This window comes from Ranitomeya variabilis, chromosome 7, assembly GCF_051348905.1.
Source record: "Ranitomeya variabilis isolate aRanVar5 chromosome 7, aRanVar5.hap1, whole genome shotgun sequence".
NCBI lineage: Eukaryota > Metazoa > Chordata > Amphibia > Anura > Dendrobatidae > Ranitomeya > Ranitomeya variabilis.
The window spans coordinates 49,436,631-49,460,410 of NC_135238.1; the positions used below are offsets into that span (position 1 = coordinate 49,436,631).

The 23,780-nt window shown below is 46.5% G+C and overlaps 1 protein-coding gene across 2 annotated transcripts in view; it reads left to right on the forward strand.

Moving 5' to 3' along the window:
• LOC143785887 (uncharacterized) overlaps positions 1-23,780 on the forward strand; it is a 55,717-nt gene that overhangs the window by 26,183 nt on the left and 5,754 nt on the right. For both annotated transcript variants that reach the window (XM_077275028.1, XM_077275027.1), the window contains exon 2: positions 20,129-20,237. In XM_077275028.1, coding sequence (XP_077131143.1) covers positions 20,177-20,237 — 61 coding nt within the window. In that variant the 5' untranslated portion in view covers positions 20,129-20,176. The remainder of the gene's footprint in view (positions 1-20,128; positions 20,238-23,780) is intronic.

Consider the following 23,780-nt stretch of genomic DNA (forward strand, 5'->3'; position numbering starts at 1 on the left):
AACTGTGGCAGCACCAACGAGCCCTGGTGCAATACGTTATGACGTATAGCCTGGGCCAACGAGATCAAGAGGTGGGGCAAATCACGCTGCAGGAGTGGTCTCAGATCAGGGACCTATGCACCCTTCTGCACAGTTTTGAAATAGCAACAAAGATGTCTAGTGCTGACGATGCCATTATCAGCATGACCATTCCGGTGATTTACATGCTGGAGCACACCTTACACAGTGTCCAGAGTCGTGGTGGAACAAGAGGGAAGGAGGAGGAACAGGAGGAGTCGTATGCGGAAGGTATCATATCTCCAAGGTCAAGAAGGTTGGCAGCACCAAGGCGGCTGGCATTGGAGGCTGGGGGAGAGGGATTACCGAGGGCGCATGGTAGCAGCCAAACTGTTGAGGAAGGTGCAGGAGGCAAGGAAGAAGTGGAGGACGAACTGGTGCTGGGCATGGAAGACAAATCAGATGAGGGAGACCTTGATCAAATTTCTGTTGTGCCTGGTTGGGGGGAGAGGGCAGACGAAGGAAGCATGATTCTCACCTCGCCACCACCAAGACAACAAGGACTTGGTCCTCCTGGATGCACAAGACACATGAGTGCCTTCTTGCTGCACTACCTGCAACATGACCCTTGGATTGTCAGAATCCGAAGTAATGCCGACTACTGGGTTGCCACACTCTTAGATCCCCGGTACAAAAGCAAATTTGGCGAAATAATTCCTGCCATAGAAAGGCATTCACGCATGCAGGAGTATCAGCAGAGACTGTTACAGAATCTAACATCTGCTTTTCCACAAAACACCAGTGGTGCACGTAGTCAATCTCTGAGTTCTAACTTACCAACCGTGGGACTGTCGAGTCATCACTCAAACCGTAACAGTAACATCGTATCTGGTGGTAACAGCAATTTTTTACAATCATTTAAAGATTTTTTTAGACCATCCTTTGCAAGGCCACAGGAGACAAGAAGTCTGACACACAGCCAACGCCTAGAGAGGATGGTACAAGAGTATCTCCAAGTTAACATCGATGCCATGACTGTGGAACTGGACCCTTGCTCATTTTGGGCTTTCAATCTTGAAAAATGGCCTGAGCTCGCCACTTACGCCTTGGAGATCTTGTCGTGCCCCGCAGCCAGCATTCTCTCTGAACGTGTGTTCAGCGCTGCTGGTGGTATGCTGACAGATAAGCGCACGCGGCTGTCCAGTGACAATGTAGACAGACTAACGTTCATCAAGATGAACAAATCCTGGATCCGCAAGGACTTTTCTACCCCTGTGTCATCTTGGGGAGAATAAAAGCTTGATGATTTTTGAAAATCACCTCACCAACCGTTTTAAAAAAACTTTGGCGAAATTGATGCCACTTAAGTGGTGTCTGTGGCCGAATTTTTTTGAAAAAATGGAGACTCTTATTTAGTCCCCTTGCCGAGTTTTACATGACGTTGCCATCGTCAATTCCAGGTGGGTGGGGTCGTCTGCAGAGTTGTTCACTCATACTATGGCCTGGGATTCAGAGGTCTGCTCCAAAGCTTCAGTGTCTGCTAGTCAGCAGAGTAGCCCAGCCACCCACCGCCTGTTTACCTAAGTACTATTTTTAACGGCATCTGACCCAGGAAATCCTTTTGGGCCGAGTAGAATTTGGTGCTACTCAGCAGCGTACCCCACCCATGAAGCAAGCTACACCACCTGTTTACCTAAGTACTATTTTGTAACGGCATCTAGCCCAGGAAATCCTTTTGGGCCTAGTAGAATTTAGTGCTACTCAGCAGCGTACTTCACCCATGAAGTAAGCTACACTGCCTGTTTACCTAACTACTATTTTTTAACGGCTTCTGACCCAGGAAATCCTTTTGGGCCTAGTAGAATTTGGTGCTACTCAGCAGCGTACCCCACCCATGAAGCAAGCTACACCGCCTGTTTACCTAACTACTATTTTGTAACGGCATCTAGCCCAGGAAATCCCTTCGGGCCTAGTAGAATTTGGTGCTACTCAGCAGCGTAACCCACCCATGAAGCAAGCTACACCGCCTGTTTACCTAAGTACTATTTTGTAACGGCATCTAGCCCAGGAAATCCTTTTGGGCCTAGTAGAATTTGGTGCTACTCAACAGCGTACTTCACCCATGAAGCAAGCTACACCGCCTGTTTACCTAAGTACTATTTTGTAACGGCATCTGGCCCAGGAAATCCTTTTGGGCCTAGTAGCAATTTCTGCTACTCAGCAGAGTACCCCACCCATGAAGCAAGCTACACCGCCTTCTTTCTTTCTCAGTCTAACCGCTCGGCTCTGGGGTGTCCACTCTCCCTCCAGCTCTCTCCTTTTCACAGGTGGACTACCACGTGTTTTCACACTGTGGCGAATCTTTTGGGCCCAGGCATAAGAAGTCGTCGAGGTAATGGATAATATGTGCCACTTTACAAGCGTCCATGATGACACATTCGAGGAAGCAACTAAACGCCTCAAATAGTGTGCAGGATATGGAGCACCCCATGGGCAAACAGCGATCTATGTAGTATGCTCCTTCACAGAAGCAGCCCAATGGGAGGACACTATTCGGAGACACAGGTAGTAACCGGAACACCCCCTCAATGTCTGTTTTGGCCATTAGGGTTCCCCTTCCCAACTTCTTGACCCGCCTGATTGCCTCGTCAAAGGAGGTACAGTACATAGTACTGTACTTGGTTCCGCGTCGGTGTTGTCGTTTACTGACCTGCCCCTTGGATATGACAAATAGTGGATTAGTCTGAATGTATTGGGTTTATTTTTTGGCACAACTCCCAACGGGGGTACCACTACGTCTTCTAAGGAAAGTGTTCTGAATGGACCCGCCGCCATTCTACCTAAAGATATTTATTTTTATTTTTTTTTTGTCAAGACGTCTGGGTGTTGGTAGAGTGAGTTTAGATTTTTACTCCAGCCTTTCTTGATTTTAGAAGGGCATGACATGCCTATATCTGTGTCTCCTCCTCCTTTTACTCCTCCACCTCTTTTCTTTTCGCATGACTATATGTCATGTAGTATAGTATAGTATAGTATAGTATGTATATGTAGTTGTGACTTTTCCATGTGTTTGTTGTGTCTTCTGAGCAGTTTGTCAGCTTTTGGACACCTTTTAAGGTGTTTTCCATGTGTTTGTATGTGTTTGTGTTTGTGTGCCAATGGTTTCAATGGGGTTCGACAGTGTTCGTCGAACGTTCGATGAACAGTTCGTCGAACATCTCCCTGTTCGACGAACTGAACCCGAACACTAGGGAGGTGGCTCATCTCTAGTACGGACGCTGAGAAGGCGTTTGACAGGGTGGACTGGACTTTCATGCAGGTGACTCTTGAGAGATTCGGATTCCCATTAAGATTAGCAAATGCTAATTTTCGAATGTATCGATCTCCTACTGCAAAAGTGAGTGTGAATGGAGACCTCTTCCCTCCCTTTGAAATTAAAAACGGTACGCGACAAGGCCGCCCCCTCTCACCAGCTTTATTTATTTTATCTATCGAAACTCTAATTCAGGGCATCAGACAGCATCCAGAAATAGAGGGTGATCAGATTAATGGGACATCGCACACAGTAGCAGCTTTCGCTGATGACTTATTACTGACACTAACTAATCCCAAAAAAGAAATCCCTGCGGTACTAGAAATTTTCTAAAGATTTGGAGAGCTTTCAAACTTCAAAATCAATCTAGAGAAGTCCGAGGCGATGTGTATAAATATAGAACACACCATCATTCGGGACATTAAAACTAATTTCCCCATAAAGTGGAACTTGAAATTCATTAAATATCTGGGGATTAAAATTAGCCCACATTGGCATCTACTATTCTCACTTAATTATATTCCTCTACTCAACGCCACCTTAGACCTTATTAAAACATGGATGGCCCCTTTTATCTCTTGGATAGGTAGGAAAAACATTTTAAAAGATTTTATACTCCCTAAGTTGAGCTACATTTTGATATGATAATGCTTCCAATAACTGTTTACATCACATTTTTCTTAAAGGTTCGCTCAATCTTTGGGAAATATATCTGGAGAGACTCCAAACCCAGAATTAGCTCTTATACACTTTCACTGCCAAAATCTAAAGGGAAATATCACTCTGCAGCGACGCTATCTCTGATAGTCGATACAAGCTCTGGACGCAGATTGCAGACACTTGAGTCCCAGTTCCTATCTCAACAATACTCCATGCTTCTAAAGAGTTCATTAACAACCTAAAAATCTCAAACGCAATTTCCAAAAACATAATTCGGACATGGTCGAAACAGTTCCCGTTATTAATGCCACTACCGTCTCCTCTGGCCAGAGTAATGGACCTTCCAGGATTCTACCTAGATAGCTCCACAACTTTAAATTTTGACTTCTTACACACAATTAAGGACTTGACTTGGAGTGCTTCATGGCAGACAGAGCTCTACTCCCATTGACAGAGTTGCAAATAAAGTTCCCTCGCTACCACTTTAATTTTCTCCATCACAATAGGCTTAAGAATGCAATAAAATCCTACCTTAGTCTGGGAATACCCCACAGAGAGCTGAGGACTTTTGAAAAACTATTGGCTCAGCATAACCCACCAAGAGGAGTCCTAACTAAAATTTATCAAGAGATTCTAATTAGCACAATTTCCATTAAGCGAGCCTTTATCTCTAATTGGGAAAAAGATTTAGACATTAAATTACAGGACTCGGAGGTAGAACAAATATATAAAAACTCGCATGACCCTGTCATGTCGGACGCTGTTCACACTAGGGCATCCGACAGACAGCGGTAATTCCACATACGTCCACTATACGCTCAGTGGCGCCGGCTAGACTTGATCCAGGTTGCCCGAGGTTAATCTAGCTGGTAATCAGGTTGGAGGCTGGGTCACGCCCACAGCCTTTAAATAGTCGTGCTGGACTTTGGGCGTCGCCGATTACAGCTTGAGCCTCGTGCCTAGTGATTCCGGTCTGGAGTGGTGGTCTTGGTGTAGGAATATCGTATCTGGTGGTGTATAATCCTTTGTCATATTCCTCCTTCCTATATTTGTAATTGTTTTGCCCTGTGCATATTAGAGTGTATTCCTGTGTGTCTACGGCATGGTGCGTTTTTCAGTTTTCCCTGTCTGTGCTTTCTGTGGGGATTGGTGTGTGGTCTCTTCACTGGGTGGCGGGTGGTGGGTTCAGCTTAGAGCAGAAACAGGAGTCAGGGTCAGGCCTGGCAGCCCAGACATGCACACCATTAGTGTAACTTCTGGGAAAGGGACAGACAGGGTTTCCCTAGCCTGAGGGATATTGCAGGGGCCCGGGTAACCAGCCTTAGTCTACCCAGTACCCCCGTGACATTATAATCGGCCCAAAATAAATTTTGTATGTCATGGATCCCATGACTTCCATAACCCGCCAGTTGGAGGCGTTGTCCGTACAGGTCACTGAGTTGAAGGGGGCAGTTCAGCAACAGGGTCTGGTGGAATCTAATGTGCAAGTTGAAACTGCAGGTAGAGTTGCAGAGCCAAAGATACCTTTACCTGAGAGGTTTGCTGGGGAACGCAGTAAATTTGTTGTTTTTCGTGAAGCTTGCAAATTATATTTTCGTATGCGCCCGGTTTCCTCAGGTAATGAGGCTCAGCGTGTAGGTCTGGTTTTGTCATTACTGAACGGAGACCCCCAAGCATGGGCGTTTTCATTACCATCTGATTCAGCTGCATTTAACTCAGTGGAGAGTTTTTTTTCTGCTCTTGGACTCATTTATGATGATCCTGACAGATTGCTCCTAGCAGAATCTAAAATACGCGCTCTCCACCAGGGGGAGCGAATTGCGGAGGATTACTGTTCTGAATTTCGCCGTTGGGCGTTGGACACACAATGGAATGACCCTGCGCTGCGGAGTCGGTTTGTACATGGGGTTTCGAGAAGGGTTAAACAAGCCCTTCTGATGTATGAGACTCCTGCTTCTCTAGAGTCTGCCACGAGTCTTGTTGTCCGCATTGATCGCGTTTGCGTCAGGGGGCGCTAGAGACGCCGCCTATGGGAGAGGTCGTAGGTGCACGTGAGGTTGCTGCAGGTGAGCCCACGGAGCCTATGCAAATCGCAGGGGTGTCACGTCATCGAGCCCCCTCGCTCAGGAAGCAGGGAGCCTGTTTTTGCTGTGGTAGAAAGGGGCATTGGCATTATGTAAATGCTTGTCCTCTGTTTTCTAAGAAAAGCGCAACGGCGGAAAACTACTAAGCTCAGAGGGTGTGGAGGAGGCCAATCTGAGCTTATGCATATCCTCCATGGTGATCTCTCAATGTATGCTCCCTGTCAGAGTTATGGTCGCTGGCAGAGAGCTGCCAATCACTGTTTTTGTGGATAGTGGTTCGGCCACTAATCTCATTGATGAAGATTTTGCGCGCACGGCCGGGTTCATGGTCGAAAAACTGCCTCATCCTATCCGGGTGGTCACCATCAATGCTACCCCTCTCCCACAGGGGGAGATTACTGAGTTTGTGGCTGAGGTGAAACTCCACATTGGGGTCCTACATTCTGAGCAGGTTACATGTAGGGTGCTCAGTAATCTTCCTGCACAAATGGTTCTGGGTTTTCCATGGTTATCTATGCACAACCCGGTTCAGGGGCGGACCTACCGCCGGTTCAACCGGTGCAGCCGCACCGGGGCCCGGAGGTGGAGGGGGGCCCTTGCAGGCAGGGACATACAGGGGCCCGGCTTTGTGCTGCTGCAGTAGATCGGTGCACGGGTGCAGGCCCCGCACTGTATTAGCAGTGTACAAGTGCCGGCCGGCATCTTCCTATTGCAGACACAGCAGGAGCCTGTGTGTCTGCTGATCTGACGTCACCTGCGCGCCGGAGAGGAGAGATGAAGTTAGTAGAAAGCCATGGGGTCCCGGGCAGGAGGTATGTGACGGGCTTCATCTCACTCCTGCTTTCTTATCTGCTTTCTGTAGAGGATCTCTCTGTACTGTGAGATTTATTGCACCACCTTAAGTTTACATACAGATAAGGTCTCGGCTCCAGCGTCACCCGATCTGCATGTAAGCTGAAGCTGCAGCAATAAGGCTAGGTTCACATTGCGTTAGGGCAATCCGTTAAGCGCATAGCGCTAGCGAATTGCGCTAACGCAATGCTTCTCTAGGGTCCGCGTTCGGCGTCCCCGCTAGCGCAGATCCCCGATCTGCACTAGCGAGGAACGGACCTCGGGCGCGCCGCGGACGCTGCAAGCAGCGCCCGAGGTCCGTCACTCAAATGACGCGACATCGCTAGCGCCCGCCCAATGTGGGCGTGCGCTAGCGATGCGCTCACCATTACAGGCTATGGCGGCGTTAACGGACTACGTTAACACCGCGTTATGCCGCGGTGTAACGTAGTCCGTTAAACGCGGTCACATAACGCAATGTGACCCTAGCCTTAGTCACAGTGATCCTCACCCTGCACTGTGTGACCCTGAGCCCGGCTCCAGGACATCCCACATTATATATCAGATATATATTTGTACTATGTGCACATATATAGTGTTATGTGCACTGAGCACTGACCAGGCTGCAGGAACTCACATTATAATATAGTATATTATAATGGTCAGTGCTCAGTGTATATAACACTATATATGTGCACATAGTACAGTGCACAGTATATACAGTATGGAGCCTCATGTGCAGTCATTATACAGTATGGAGCATCATGTGCGGTCATTATACAGTATGGAGCATCATGTGCGGTCATTATACAGTATGGAGCCTCATGTGCAGTCATTATACAGTATGGAGCATCATGTGCGGTCATTATACAGTATGGAGCATCATGTGCGGTCATTATACAGTATGGAGCATCATGTGCGGTCATTATACAGTATGGAGCATCATGTGCGGTCATTATACAGTATGGAGCATCATGTGCGGTCATTATACAGTATGGAGCATCATGAGGGGTCATTATACAGTATGGAGCATCATGTGCGGTCAGTATACAGCATGGAGCATCATGTGTGGTCATTATACAGTATGGAGCATCATGTGCGGTCATTATACAGTATGGAGCATCATGTGCGGTCAATATACAATATGTAGCATCATGTGCGGCCATTATACAGTATGGAGCATCATGTGCGGTCATTATACAGTATGGAGCATCATGTGCGGTCATTATACAGTATGGAGCATCATGTGCGGTCATTATACAGTATGGAGCATCATGTGCGGTCATTATACAGTATGGAGCATCATGTGCGGTCATTATACAGTATGGAGCATCATGAGGGGTCATTATACAGTATGGAGCATCATGTGCGGTCAGTATACAGCATGGAGCATCATGTGTGGTCATTATACAGTATGGAGCATCATGTGCGGTCATTATACAGTATGGAGCATCATGTGCGGTCAATATACAATATGTAGCATCATGTGCGGCCATTATACAGTATGGAGCATCATGTGCGGTCATTATACAGTATGGAGCATCATGTGCGGTCATTATACAGTATGGAGCATCATGTGTGGCCATTATACAGTATGGAGCATCATGTGCGGTCATTATACAGTATGGAGCATTATCTGCGGTCATTATACAGTATTGACCATCATGTGTGGCCATTATACAGTATGGAGCACTGTGTGGCCATATTTTTTTATTTATAATTATTCTTTATGAAAGTGTGATCAGCAGTGCTAAATGGGTGTGGTTGGGACGTGGATATGGGTGTGACTAGTTATGAATGGGTATGGCCAGAGGCGTGGCCTAAAATTTGCCGCGGCGCACGTTGCGCGCCACAAGCTTGGTCCCTCTTTCCCATCTTCAAAAGTTGGGAGGTATGATGCTGGGCAGGGAGGGGGGCCCAGACACATTTCTTGCACAGGGGCCCAAAGCTGTCAGTGTCCGCCACTGACCCGGTTATTGACTGGAAAACTCAGGACATAATTCAGTGGAGCGGATTTTGCCAGGAGAATTGCCTGGCCACATGTGTGTCCGCTGTGACTCGTAGCATTCCTGAGTCACTGCTGGATTTCGCGGATGTGTTCTCAGAGAAGGGTTGCTCAGAATTGCCACCACATCGCCCCGATGACTGTACTATTAGTTTAAACCAGGGGCCAAATTGCCGAAAGCAAGGATGTTCAACATCTCTGGTCCTGAGAGGCAAGCTTTAAAAGACTACATTGCTTGAGTCTGAGCAAAGGGCACATCAGGCCTTCATCCTCGCCGGTGGCAGCGGGGTTCTTCTTCATTAAAAAGAAAGATGGCGGACTACGCCCGTGTCTGGATTTCAGGGAGTTAAATCAGATTACGGTTCGTGATCCATACCCTATGCCACTGATACCTGATTTGTTCAACCAGGTGGCTGGTGCTAAGTGGTTTTCCAAGCTTGACCTCAGGGGGGCATACAACCTCATAAGAGTCCATCAAGGTGATGAGTGGAAGACAGCTTTTAATACTCCTGAGGGTCATTTTGAAAATTTGGTGATGCCATTTGGGTTGACAAACGCGCCTGCAGTATTTCAACATTTCATAAATGATGTGTTCTCGCATGTTCTGGGGAAATTCGTTATTGTGTACCTAGATGACATTCTCATTTATTCATGCGACTGTGATACTCATTTAGAGCATGTGAGGCAGGTGTTACAGCTACTCAGGGAAAATAAGCTCTATGCAAAACTTGAGAAATGTGTATTTTCGGTTCAAGAGTTGCCTTTCTTGGGTTATATTGTGTCTGCTTCAGGGTTTAAAATGGACGCCGCTAAGGTGCAAGCGGTGCTGCGTTGGGAAAGGCCTGATAACCTAAAAGCGCTCCAGCGGTTCCTTGGGTTTTCTAACTATTATAGAAAGTTTATCAAAAACTTTTCTACCATTGCTAAACCGCTCACTGACATGACAAAAAAAGGTACCGATTTCTCCACCTGGTCTGAGCCTGCTGTGCGTGCATTCAAGTTTCTGAAGAACAGTTTTGCTTCAGCTCCCATTCTGGTGCAACCGGATGTATCAAAACCATTTACCGTGGAAGTCGACGCGTCTGAGGTTGGAGTGGGGGCGGTGCTGTCTCAAGCCTCATCCTTGAGCGAGTTGCGTCCATGCGCCTATTTCTCCAAGAAACTGTCGCCCGCCGAAAGTAACTACGATATCGGCAACAGGGAGTTGTTGGCTATCAAGTTGGCTTTTGAGGAATGGTGACACTTTTTGGAGGGGTCGGTTCACCAGGTTATTGTTATTACCGACCATAAGAATTTGCTTTATTTGGAGTCAGCCAAGCGTCTGTTCCCCAGGCAGGCTCGCTGGGCATTGTTTTTCACGCGGTTCAACTTTTTTGCTACTTACCGACCTGGGTCTAAGAACACTAAGGCGGATGCTTTGTCCAGGTGTTTTCCGGGGGGAGAACCTCAGGAAGAACCGGTACCCATCCTCCAAAAAGGTGTAGTGGTATGGGCTCTCACGACAGAGGTTGAGGCTGAGATTGCCAAGGCTCAGGAGGAAGTACCACCAGAACTTCCCGTTAACAAATCGTTTGTACCGCTCCTTCTTTGCCTAAAGATATTGGCAGAGCATCATGATGCTGTCCTGGCTGGTCACCCAGGGGTTAGGGGTACTTTGGAGTTGGTGTCGTGTCGGTTTTGGTGGCCCAAAATCCGACAGGACGTGGTCTCATACGTGTCAGCATGCACCACGTGCGCTAAGGCTAAGACGCCCCGCTCCCGTCCTGCTGGCACACTACTTCCTCTCGAGGTACCCAGTAGGCCATGGACGGAGATCTCCATGGATTTTATCACGGACTTGCCCTTCTCAGCTGGGAACACGGTCATCTTGGTGATTGTTGATCGGTTCTCAAAAATGTCGCACTTAGCGTTAGGCAACGAAGGCAAAGACACAAAGACTCTGGCTCAGGTATTTGTGCAGGAGGTGGTCAGACTTCACGGGGTCCCGTCTGACATCGTGTCTGATAGGGGTACTCAGTTTGTGGCAAAATTTTGGAAAGCATTTTGCTCACAGCTGGGGATCAAGTTGTCACATTCTTCGGCATTTCATCCTCAGTCAAATGGTCAGACCGAGCGTATGAACCAAAATTTGGAGCAGTACTTACGCTGTTTTGTTTCTGACAACCAGGAGGAGTGGTCGACGTTCCTTCCTTTGGCTGAGTTTGCCATAAATAATCACCGCCAGGAATCTTCTGGGGAGTCTCCGTTCTTTTGTGTTTACGGGCACCATCCTCAATTTTGTACTTTGAGTCGGGGGCTCTTCCGGCGTCCCGGAGGAGGACCTGTTAGGAGCACAACTGTCTTCCGTCTGGAGGAAAGTGAAACAGCGCCTGTTGAGCATGGGTGCAAGGTACAAACGTGTGGCTGAAAGTAAACGTGTGCCAGGTCCGGACCTGAGTGTGGGTGACTGGGTGTGGTTGTCCACAAAAAACATAAGACTCAAAATACCATCCCTTAAATTGGGTCCTAAGTTTATTGGTCCGTTTAGGGTCGCCGTCATCATTAACCCGGTTGCCTACCGATTGGAGCTCCCTACGGTATATAAGATTCACAACGTGTTCCACAGATCATTATTAAAAAAATGTGGTGGGTTCCGTGGACGCGGCGCCGATGCCTCCTCCAGTCTTGGTGGATGGCAGTTTAGAGTTTGAAGTCTCCAAGGTGGTTGACTCTCGAGTGGTGCGCCGCACGTTACAGTACCTGGTACACTGGCGTGGTTATGGGCCGGAGGAGAGGTCTTGGGTACCAGCCTCAGATATACATGCTGACCGGCTGGTCAGTATGTTTGACCGCCGCCATCCGGACAAGCCGGGTCCTATAAGTCGTGAGGGCCCTGGGGTCCCGTGTAGAAGGCGGGGTACTGTCATGTCGGACGCTGTTCACACTAGGGCATCCGACAGACAGCGGTAATTCCTCATTCGTCCACTATATGCTCAGTGGCACCGGCTAGATTGATCCAGATTGTCCGGGGTTAATCTGGCTGTTACTCGGGTTGGAGGCTTAGTCACGCCCATTGCCTTTAAATAGTTTTGCTGGGCTTTGGGCGTCGCCGATTATAGCTTGTGTCTTGTGCCTGGTGATCTCGGTCTAGAGTGGTGGTCTAGGAGAGGAAATATTGCATCTGGTGGTGTATTATCCTTCGTTATATTTCTCCTTCCTATATTTGTATTGTTTTGCCCTGTGCACATTATAGTGTTTTCCTGTGTGGTGCGTTTTTTAGTTTTCCCTGTCTGTGCTTTCTGTAGGGGTTGGTGAGAGGTCTTATCACTGGGTGGTGGGTGGAGGTTTCAGCTTAGTACTGAAACAGGACTCAGGGTCAGGCCTGGCGGCCCAGACATGCACACCTTCAGTGTAAACTCTGGGAGAGGGACAGACAAGGTTTCCCTAGTTTGAGGGATATTGCAGGGGCCCGGGTAATCAGCTGTAGTCTACCCAGTACCCCCGTGACACACGGCCTTCCCTGCTGCACTGTTACGGTGGCCTCCAATTTATCCACACTCCTTGCTCGGGCAACAGATATGGCGGAAAAGTGGGTTTCTTTCTCTCAAAAAACTTCATTAAACCCTACCCAACCCCCACCCTCCCTTGTCCTCCCTTCTTTCGAGGTTCACTCTGTCCGTATCTACTCTCCCTCTAATCTCCAAATGGCTGTCATATACTGACCATCGGGCTCAGCCACTGCCTTCCTTGACCAATTCTCCACCTGGTTTCTTCACTTTCTCTCTGCTGACACCCCCAACATCATCATGGGTGACTTTAATATCCCTACTGACACACGCCAGCCAGCAGCCTCCAAGCTCCTGGCCCTTACTTCTTCCTTTGGACTTACTCAGTGGTCTTCCACAGCCACCCACACAGACGGACATACACTAGACCTCATCTTCACCCTCCTCTGTTCCTTATCTAATCTCACAACCTCTCCCTTCCCCCTATCTGACCACCATCTACTCACCTTCTCATTCTTGACCTCCTCACCCGCCCTCTATGTCCAGCCATTAACACATCCTCGCAGAAACCTCGCACACCTAGACACTCACAGACTCTCAGACTCTCTTCTACTCCTCTCCTCTATATCTTCACTCCACGACACGGACAGCGCCACCGCTTTCTATAAGTCCACCCTCACATCAGCCATAGACTCAGTCGCACCTCTCATGCATGGCAAAGTGCGACAAATCAATAGGCAACCATGGCATAACAATCTCTCCAAAAAACTCAGAGAAGCATCCAGGGTCGCAGAGCGGCGTTGGAAGAAAACACGCCTGCCAGATGACTTCACTGCTTTCAAACAAGCTACACTTGCCTTCAAATTAGCCCTCACCTCTGCTAAACAGACCTATTTCACAAACCTTGCATCTTCATTATCCTACAAACCAAAACAACTGTTCAGCACATTCAACTCTCTCCTCTGCCCATCACTGCCACCCCCAACTCCCCTCATCTCTTCCGAGGACTTTGCCACCTACTTCAAAAACAAGATCGACCAAACAAGGCAAACATTTACTGTTCACCCACTCCACTTACCAGATCTCTGCCCTTTCCTAGTAACCTCCCTCTCCAACATCACTGAAGGACAGCTTACTCACCTCCTTTCCAAATTATACCTCACTACCTGTGCACTTGACCCCATCCCTTCCCACCTGCTCCCCAACCTCACTAACATGCTCATTACAGCACTAACCCATCTCTTCAACCTATCGCTATCTTCTGGTACCTTCCCCTCTGCCTTCAAACATGCCACCATCACACCCATCCTCAAAAAAAAACTAACCTTGACCCAACTGCTATGCCCAGCTATCGCCCCATATCACTGCTCCCGTTTGCTTCAAAACTCCTTGAGCAGCATGTACATGCTCAACTTTCCTCCCACCTCTCATCTAACTCTCTCCTTGACAACCTCCAATCTGGCTTCTGCCCTGACCACTCCACTGAAACTGCCCTGACCAAAATTACTAATGACTCACAGCCAAAGCTAACAGACAGTTCTCTATCCTCCTCGTTCTCAGCCTGTCCTCTGCCTTCGACACAGTCGACCACTGCCTACTGCTACAGATTCTTTCTTCCCTTGGCATCAAATACCTTGACCTGTCCTGGATTGCCTCATACCTTTCCGATCACACATTTAGTGTTTCCCACTCCCACACTTCCTCCTCATCCCGCCCTGTGTTGGAGTCCCTCAAGGGTCTATTCTAGGGCCCCTACTTTTTCCATCTATACCCTTGGCCTAGGACAAGTCATAAATTCCCATGGCTTCCAGTACCACCTGTATGCGGACAACACTCAGACAACACTTCATCTCCCGCCTTGACTACTGCAGCATCCTTTTCTGCGGCCTCCCTGCTAACACCCTTGCACCTCTCCAGTCCATCCTTAACTCTGCTGCCCGACTAATTCATCTCTCTCCTCGCTACTCCTCTGCTTCCCCCTCTGCAAATCTCTTCACTGACTCCCATTCCCTCATAGTATCCAGTTCAAATTACTAATACTGACCTACAAAGCCATCCATAACCTGTCTCCTCCATATATCTCTGAACTAATCTCCCGATATCTTCCCTCACGTAATCTCCGGTCCTCCCAAGACCACCTTCTCTCCTCCACACTTATTCGCTCCTCATCCAATCGCCTCCAAGACTTCTCACGAATATCCCCCATCCTCTGGAATTCTTTGCCCCATCACGTCCGATTATCAACCCCATTCGGATCCTTCAGACGGAACCTGAAAACCCATCTCTTCAGGAAAGCCTACAGCCTGCACTGACCACGCTGCCTCCCCATCACTACTGAAGCTACCGCCTCACTAATGCCGGAGCTGCAGCAACCCTCAACCTATTGTCTCCTTCCCCATAATCCTGTAGAATGTAAGCCCGCAAAAACAGCAGGGTCCTCGCCCCTCTGTATCAGTCTGTCATTGTTAGTTTGTTTACTGTAAGTGATATCTGTAACTTGTATGTAACCCCTTCTCATGTACAGCACCATGGAATCAATGGTGCTATATAAATAATAATAATAATCTACCTCTCTGGCCCAGATGTCTCCTCTCTGCTGTCCAGAATCCCGGAGTTTCTATCAGCCATATCCTCCTTCTTCATCTCTCGCTTCCTAAAACTCAGTGTATACAAAACCAAACTCATCATCTTTCCCCCATTTCGTGCATCCCCCTACCTGATCTATCTATTATGGTAAACGGTATCACGCTCTCTCCCGCACCTGAAATCCCCTGCCGCTGAGTAACTCTCGATTCTGCCCTGTCCTTCAAACCGCACATCCAAACTCTTGCCACCTCCTGTCACCTCCAACTCAAAAATATTGCCAGAATCCGTCCCTTCCTCAGCCCACAATCTACTAAAACACTTGTGTATGCCCTCATCATCTCCCGCCTCGATTACTGCAACACCCTCCTCTATGGCCTCCCCGCTAACTCTCTTGCACCGCTCCAGTCTGTCCTCACCTCTGCTGCCCAGCTAATCCACCTCTCTCATCGCTATTCCCCTGTTTCTCCCATCTGCAAATCACTCCACTGGCTCCCAATTCCCCAACGAATCCAGTTCAAACTACTAACACTGATCTACAAAGCCATCCACAACCTGTCCCCTCCCTATATCTCTGGACTAATATCCCAATATCTTCCCTCACGTAATCTCCGATCTGCCCAAGACCTCCTACTCTTCTTTACACTTATTCGTTCCTCACACAACCGCCTCCAAGATTTCTCCCGAATATCCCCCATCCTCTGGAATTCCACGCCTCAACTTGTTCGATTATCCACCACCCTCGGATCCTTCAGACGGAACCTGAAAACCCATCTCTTCAGGAAAGCTTACAGCGTGCAATAACCATTCTGCTGCCTCACCACTACCCGAGCTGACGCGTCACCTCCACCAGAGTTGCTGCGTCACCACCCGACCTTCTGTCTCTTCCCCATTATCCCATAGAATGTAAGTCCGCAAGGACAGGGTCCCCTCTGTACCAGTCTGTCATTGTAAATTTGTTTACTGTAAACGATATCTATAACTTTGCAACCCCTTTCTCATGTACAGCACCATGGAATTAATGGTGCTATATAAATAAATAATAATACAGTATGGAGCAATATATGGCTCATTATACTGTATGGAGCAATATATGGGGCCTGTTATATACTATATGGAGCAATATATGAGGCTCATTATTCTGTATTGAGCATTATATGGGGTCCTTTATTCTGTATGGAGCAATATATGGTGCTCATTCTGTATGGAGCACTATGTGGTGTCCATAATAGTGTATGGAGCAATATATGGGGCACATTATTCTGTAAGGAGCACTATGTGGTGCCCATAATACTGTATGGAAGACTATACTATCCTGTTTCTGAGCTATTGTAGAATTTACAATAGATATCACTCATGTAATGTAAGAAGTGAAATCTATGGCATTGTACTATACCTATATTTCTCTGCCGTATCTGTGCATCATGAATTGTGGTATGTGTTAAAGCGGCCCACTGAGACTCTTTCACCCGTGGCCCATGAAAACCTGGAGCTGGCCCTGTCTCTAGTCATGACCACTCTCGCTGGAGCTGCTGTGATTTGTAGGTGTGACAATAGCCGTGCATATTAAAAAGGAAAACTTGGAGATCGGTAGATGAGCATGTTTTATTTCTTTAGTATATGCCATACTGTGCTGTATGTAAATATTACAAAAGGGGTGAACGACTCCTCTAACATGACATTTACAGTGGGTACAGAAAGTATTCAGACCCCTTTGAATTTTTCACTCTTTGTTTCATTGCAGCCATTTGGTAAATTCAATAAAATTCTTTTTTCACATTAATGTACACTCTGCACCCCATCTTGACTGAAAATAACAGAAATGTAGAAATTTTTGCAAATTTAATAAAGAAAAGAAAAACTGAAATATCACATGGTCATAAGTATTCAGACCATTTGCTCAGTCACTCATATTTAAGTCACATGCTGTCCATTTCCTTGTGGTCCTCCTTGAGAAGGTTCTACTCCTTCATTGGAGTCCAGCTGTGTTTAGTTAAACTGATAGGACTTGATTTGGAAAGGCACACACCTGTGTATATAAGACCTCACAGCTGACAAGTGCATATCAGACCAAATGAGAATCATGAGGTCAAACGAACTGGCCAAGGAGCTCAGAGACAGAATTGTGGCAAGACACAGATCTGGCCAAAGTTACAACAGAATTTCTGCAGTAATCAAGGTTCCTAAGAGCACAGTGGCCTCCATAATCCTTAAATGGAGGAAGTTTTGGACCACCAGAAGTCTTCCTAGACCTGGCCATCCAGCCAAACTGAGCAATCATGGGAGAAGACCCTTGGTGAGAGAGGAAAAGAAGAACCCCAAGATCGCTGTGGCTGAGCTCCAGAGATGCAGTAGGAAGATGGGAGAAGGTTCCACAAAGTCAACTATCACTGCAGCCCTCCACCAGTCAGGCCTTTATGGCAGAGTGGAATGATGGAAACCTCTCCTCGGTGCAAGACATAAGAAAGCCCACATAGAGTTTGCTAAAAAGAAAACACATGAAGGACTCCCAGACTATGAGAAATAAGATTCTCTGGTCTGATGAGACGAAGATAGACCTTTTTGGTGATAATTCTAAGTGGTATGTGTGGAGAAAATCAGGTACTGCTCATCACCTGCCCAATACAATCCCAATAGTAAAACGTGGTGGCAGCTTCATGCTATGGGGTGTTTTTCAGCTGCAGGGACAGGACGACTGGTTGTCATTGAAGGAAACATGAATGTGGCCAATTACAGAGATATCCTGGATGAAAACGTCTTCCAGAGTGCTCTGGACCTCAGACTTGGCCAAAGGTTCACCTTCCAACAAGACAATGACCCTAAGCACACCGCTAAAATAACAAAGGAGTGGCTTCAGAACAACTCTGACCATTCTTGACTGGCAGAAATCAGGTAAAAGCGCAGTCTGTTTGACACACTTAAATGTCTTCTCTAAATAAATATTCAACCTAGTCAGGAGAGACAAAATAAACTAAAACTGTTGAGGAGAGCTATAAGATCAAATACTTAATTAACCTCAAGACTTAAGAGGTTGAGAGAAATGACCCATAACGTGTATTGTTTAACCTTACTTAAGCTTTCGCAGATCAAAGTGAGACCCTAAAGATGGCTGCCATTTCCTGTATCAGCATGCCATGTGCTGGTATCCAAGATAACGCCCACCCTGATGACCTCATGGATCCACCCACAGTGACGCCCACCTTGATGACCTCATGGACCAACCCACCCTGATGACCTCATGGATCCGCCCATGGACTTGCTCATTGCCCAACCCACTAACCAATGGAATGCATCCGATCACTCCCATATTAAAGCTAACCGAGCCTCCCTTACAGGGGTTATATAAACTTGTGTCCTGACTGAATAAAGCCTTTGGAGCTGAGCCATAGATTGAGCAAGGAGAGTTTACATCTGACTGTGTGTTGTCATATGTTTATTTCTTTGGTGCGCACCTGATCAATATCCATTAGGCCAGGAGTAGGCAACAAGTGAACATTTATTAATTGTTCAAAACATCACTTTTAATGTGTATTTTTTCTAAAAACAATGGATAAATCAAGACAAACCAAAAGTGATAAAGTGCAAAGTGCTAAAAGTTAAGCGCTCAATAATAAATGGTTTGATCTCACCAGCATTGTAGTTCTTTTCTGCGGTTTGCAGATATGCAGGAGCCCATGAATCTGCTGTATAAATCGGAGGGGAGAAGTGGAGAGTTTCTAATATCCCCTTTCGTGCCCCTGCAGTGCTCCTGCCCTTACAAGGACATTCCCCAAGTAAGGCTACTAAATTGTACCCACCAAGTCATGTAGAATTTCCTTACGTGTTTTCTCCCCCATTCAGGGGAATCATGAGGGGAGAGAAAGATTGCAAATGTGGGAGTTCAAGCGTTCCTGCATTGGCAGTCCGCTCCCATGTCTGGTCCTACCAGTTTAGGTTAGGACTCCTTTTTCTATCAAGCCTGGTAAGCTATCACTTTTGGTTTGTCTTGATTTATCTATTATTTTTAGTAAAAAAAAACACATTAAAAGTTATGTTTTAGTTTATTTTGTCATTCTTGACTGGCCCAGCCAGAACCCTGACCTAAACCCAATTGAGCATCTCTGGAGATACCTGAAATTGGCTGTCCACCAACGTTCACCATCCAACTTGACGGAACTGGAGAGGATCTGCAAGGAAGAATGGCTGAGGATCCCCAATTCCAGGTGTGAAAAACTTGTTGCATCATTCACAAAAAGACTCATGGCTGTGCTTCTTAATCTTCAAAAGGGTGTTAGCTTCAAAAGAGTGCTTCTTAATCTTTATATAGCGCTAACATATTCCACAGCGCTTTACAGTTTGTACACATTATCATCGCTGTCCCCGATGGGGCTCACAATCTAAATTCCCTATCAGTATGTCTTTGGAATGTGGGAGGAAACCGGAGTACCCAGAGGAAACCCATGCGCAAACACAGAGAGAACATACAAACTCTCTGCACATGTTGTCCTGGGTGGGATTAGAACCCAGGACTCCAGCGCTGCAAGGCTGCAGTGCTAACCACTGTGCCACCGTGCTGCTCATGCTTCTACTCAATAATGAGTAAAGGGTCTGAATACTTATGACCATGTGATATTTCAGTTTTTCTTTTTTAATACATTTGTAAAGATTACTACAGTTCTGTTATTTTCAGTCAAGATGGGGTGCAGAGTGTACATTAATGAGAAAAAAATGAACTTTTTTGAATTTACCAAGTGACTGCAATGAAACAAAGAGTGAAAAATGTAAAGGGGTCTACCCACTGTATATCAGAAGTGAATGCTATAAAAAGAAAAAACTGCTAAATTGCTTCCAAACCCACTAAACAAATAGCATGTACCTCAAAAATACAATATTTCCAGAAAAAATAATTCCTTAAATGATGGAAAATAGAAATGCTAGTGTATCCAAAGTGTGAAGATGAAATAATGAAGGAAATCACTTTGCCGTAATGCAGTACACATACAGTGACGCCTGCTTCTGTCACTACACACCGCCGTACTGACTGAGGGCAGCCCCAGTGATATAGGATGTGGTGATGTCAGAATCTTCTAGCAGCTCAGGTGCCCCATGAGCTTATAGTAAAATCCTCCATCTAGAACATTCCATGTGAGTTTTCCTTCTATCCGTGACTTTTACATTATTACTTTCACAGCTTTGACATCAAGGCAAATATCTGAAGAATATCAAAGCTGAAGCCATAATGGAGAAAGGAAAACACAATGTGCGGGATGATGAGTGGTGCAAAGAGGACGTTCCTACAGGTAACTGCCCCAGTAAGGAGTCACTGATAAATAAAGCAGAGAAGAGCCACATTCTCCTCATTCATCAGACCGAATAATTCTAGGCTTGAAGTTTTATGTTATGTGTTTTCTCAGCAGTTTTGGCCATAGATTCCCTCATTCAGCTAAAATACAGATTATATATGACTGATAATGTAATATAGCAGTTTGTAATAAAACCGGTTGTGTGTCTATAATATGGATTTAAGAATAGACTGAGATGATAGATCATCAAACACAAGTAACACCTCATGGGCAAAGTATCTAGTTTAGTGTTTTATATTATATCCATCATGGCTCTGGTTCCAGGATTAACCCCTTCCCGACCTTTGATGCAGCGTATGCTTCATGAAGACCTGTGCCAATCCGACCTGTGACGCAGCATATGCGTCATGGTCAGATCGTCCTCCTGCAGGTCAGGTGAAAGGGTTAACTGTAATTTCACTGGACCTGCAGGGACAGGGGGAGTGGTACTTGAGCCCGGGGGGTGGCTTCACCCCCCCTGTGGCTATGATTGCTCTGATTGGCTGTTGAAAGTGATGTTTCACTTTCAATCAGAGCAATTGTAATATTTCACCAATGAAAATTGGTGAAATATTACAATCCAACCATGGCCGATGCTGCAATATCATCGGCCATGGCTGGAGACTGCGATCTGCCTCCGCCACCGATCCACCGCCCCTGTCCTCCGTCCTGTCTTCTGCTGTCCTCCGCTCCCCTCCGTCCTCCTGTCCACTTCCCTCCGTCCTCCTGTCCGCTCCCCCCGCTGTCCGATCTCACCCCCTTCGTCCGATCTCACCCCCGTCGTCCGATCCCACCCCCGCATACTTACCGAGCTCCAGTGTCCCTCCCGGTGTCCGTCTGTCTTTTCCATGGGTGCCGCCATCTTCCAAAATGGCGGGCGCATGCGCAGTGCGCCCGCCGAATCTGCCGGCCGGCAGATTCGTTCCAGATACATTTTGATCGCTGTGATAGGGTCTATCACAGTGATCAAAATAAAAAAAATAATAAATACCCCCCCTTTATCACCCCCATAGGTAGGGAACATAATAAAATAAAGAAAATATATTTACTTTTATTTTTCCACTAGGGTTAGGGTTAGAACTAGGGTTAGGGTTAGAATTAGGGTTAGAATTAGGGTTGGATCTAGGGTTAGGGCTGCAATTAGGGTTAGGGTTAGAATTAGGGTTAGTGTTGCAATTAGGGGTAGGGTTAGGGGTAGAATTAGGGTTAGAGTTGCAATTAGGGTTAGGGTGGCAATTAGGGTTAGGGTTAGAATTAGGGTTAGAATTAGGCTATGTGCACACGGTGCGGATTTGGCTGCGGATCCGCAGCGTATTGGCCGCTGCGGATTCGTAGCAGTTTTCCATCACGTTTACAGTACCATGTAAACCTATGGAAAACCAAATCCGCTGTGCCCATGGTGCGGAAAATACAGCGCGGAAACGCTGCGTTATATTTTCCGCAGCATCTCAATTCTTTGTACGGATTCTGCAGCATTTTACACCTGTTCTTCAATAGGAATCCGCAGTTGAAATCCGCACAAAAAAACACGGGAAATCCGCGGTAAATCCGCAGGTAAAATGCAGTGCATTTTACCTGCGGATTTTTCAAAAACTGTGCGGAAAAATCCTCACATGAATCCGCAATGTAGGCACATAGCCATAGGGTTAGGGTTGGAATTAGACTTAGGGTTTGAATTAGGGTTAAGATTAGGGTTAGGGGTGTGTTGGGGTTAGGGTTAGGGTTGTGGTTAGGGTTATGGTTAGGGTTGGGATTAGGGTTAGGAGTGTGTTGGGGTTAGGGTTGTGGTTAGGGTTAGGGTTGGGATTAGGGGTGTGTTGGGGTTAGGGTTGTGGTTAGGGGTGTGTTTGGGTTAGGGTTGTGATTAGGGCTATGGCTAGAGTTTGGATTAGGGTTAGGGGTGTGCTGGGGTTAGTGTTGGAGTTAGAATTGAGGGGTTTCCACTGTATAGGCACATCAGGGGTCTCCAAACGCGACATGGCGCCACCATTGATTCCAGCCAATCTTGCGTTCAAAATGTCAATTGGTGCTCCCTCCCTTCCAAGCCCTGATGTGCACCCAAACAGTGGTTTACCCAAACATATAGGGTATCAGCGTACTCAGGAAAAATTGCACAACAACTTTGGGGGTCTAATTTCTCCTGTTACCATTGGGAAAATAAAAAATGGGGGCTAAAAACTTATTTTTGTGGGAAAAAAATGAATTTTTATTTTCACGACTCTGCGTTATAAATTTCTGTGAAGCACTTGGGGGATCAACGTGCTCACCACACATCTAGATAAGTTCCTTAGGGGGTCTAGTTTCCAAAATGGGGTCACTTGTGGGGGGTTTATACTGTTTAGGCACATCAGGGGCTCTGCAAACGCAACGTGACGCCCGCAGACCATTCCATCAAAGTCTGCATTCCAAAACGTCACTACTTCCCTTCCGAGCCCTGACGTGTGCCCAAACAGTGGTTTATCCCACATATGGGGTATCAGCGTACTCAGGACAAACTGGACAACAACTTTTGGGGTCCAATTTCTCCTGTTACCCTTGTGAAAATAAAAATATGGGAGCTAAAATATAATTTTTGAGAAAAGAAAAATGATTTTTTATTTTCACGGCTCTACGTTATAAACTTCTGTGAAGCAATTGGGGATTCAAAGTGCTCATCGCACATCTAGATTAGTTCCTTGGGAGGTCTAGTTTCCAAAATGGGGTCACTTGTGGGGGAGCTCCAATGTTTAGGCACACAGGGGCTCTCCAAACGCGACATGGTGTCCGCTAACGATTAGAGCTAATTTTTCATTCAAAAAGTAAAATGGTGCTCCTTTCCTTCCAAGCCCTGCAGTGCGCCCAAACAGTGGTTTCTGACCACATATGAGGTATCGGTGTACTCAGGAGAAATTGTCCAACAAATTTTAGGATCCATTTTATCCTGTTGCCCATGTGAAAATGAAAAAATTGAGGCTAAAAGAATTTTTTTGTGAAAACAAGTACTTTTTCATTTTTACGGATCAATTTGTGAAGGACCTGGGGGTTCAAAGTGCTCACTATGCATCTAGATAAGTTCCTTGGGGGTCTAGTTTTCAAAATGGGGTCACTTTGGGGGAGCTTCAATGTTTAGGCACACAGGGGCTCTCCAAACGCGACATGGTGTCCGCTAAAGATTGGAGCCAATTTTACATTCAAAAAGTCAAATGGCGCTCCTTCCCTTCCGAGCCCTGTCGTGCGCCCAAACAGTGGTTCCCCCCCACATATGGGGTATTGGCGTACTCAGAACAATTTGTACAATAACTTTTGAGGTCCAGTTTCTCCTTTTACCCTTGGGAAAATAAAAAAATTGTTGCTAAAATATCATTTTTGTGACTAAAAAGTTAAATGTTCATTTTTTCCTTCCATGTTGCTTCTGCTGCTGTGAAGCACCTGAAGGGTTAATAAACTTCTTGAATGTGGTATTGAGCACCTTGAGGGGTGCAGTTTTTAGGATGGTGTCACTTTTGGGTATTTACAGCCATA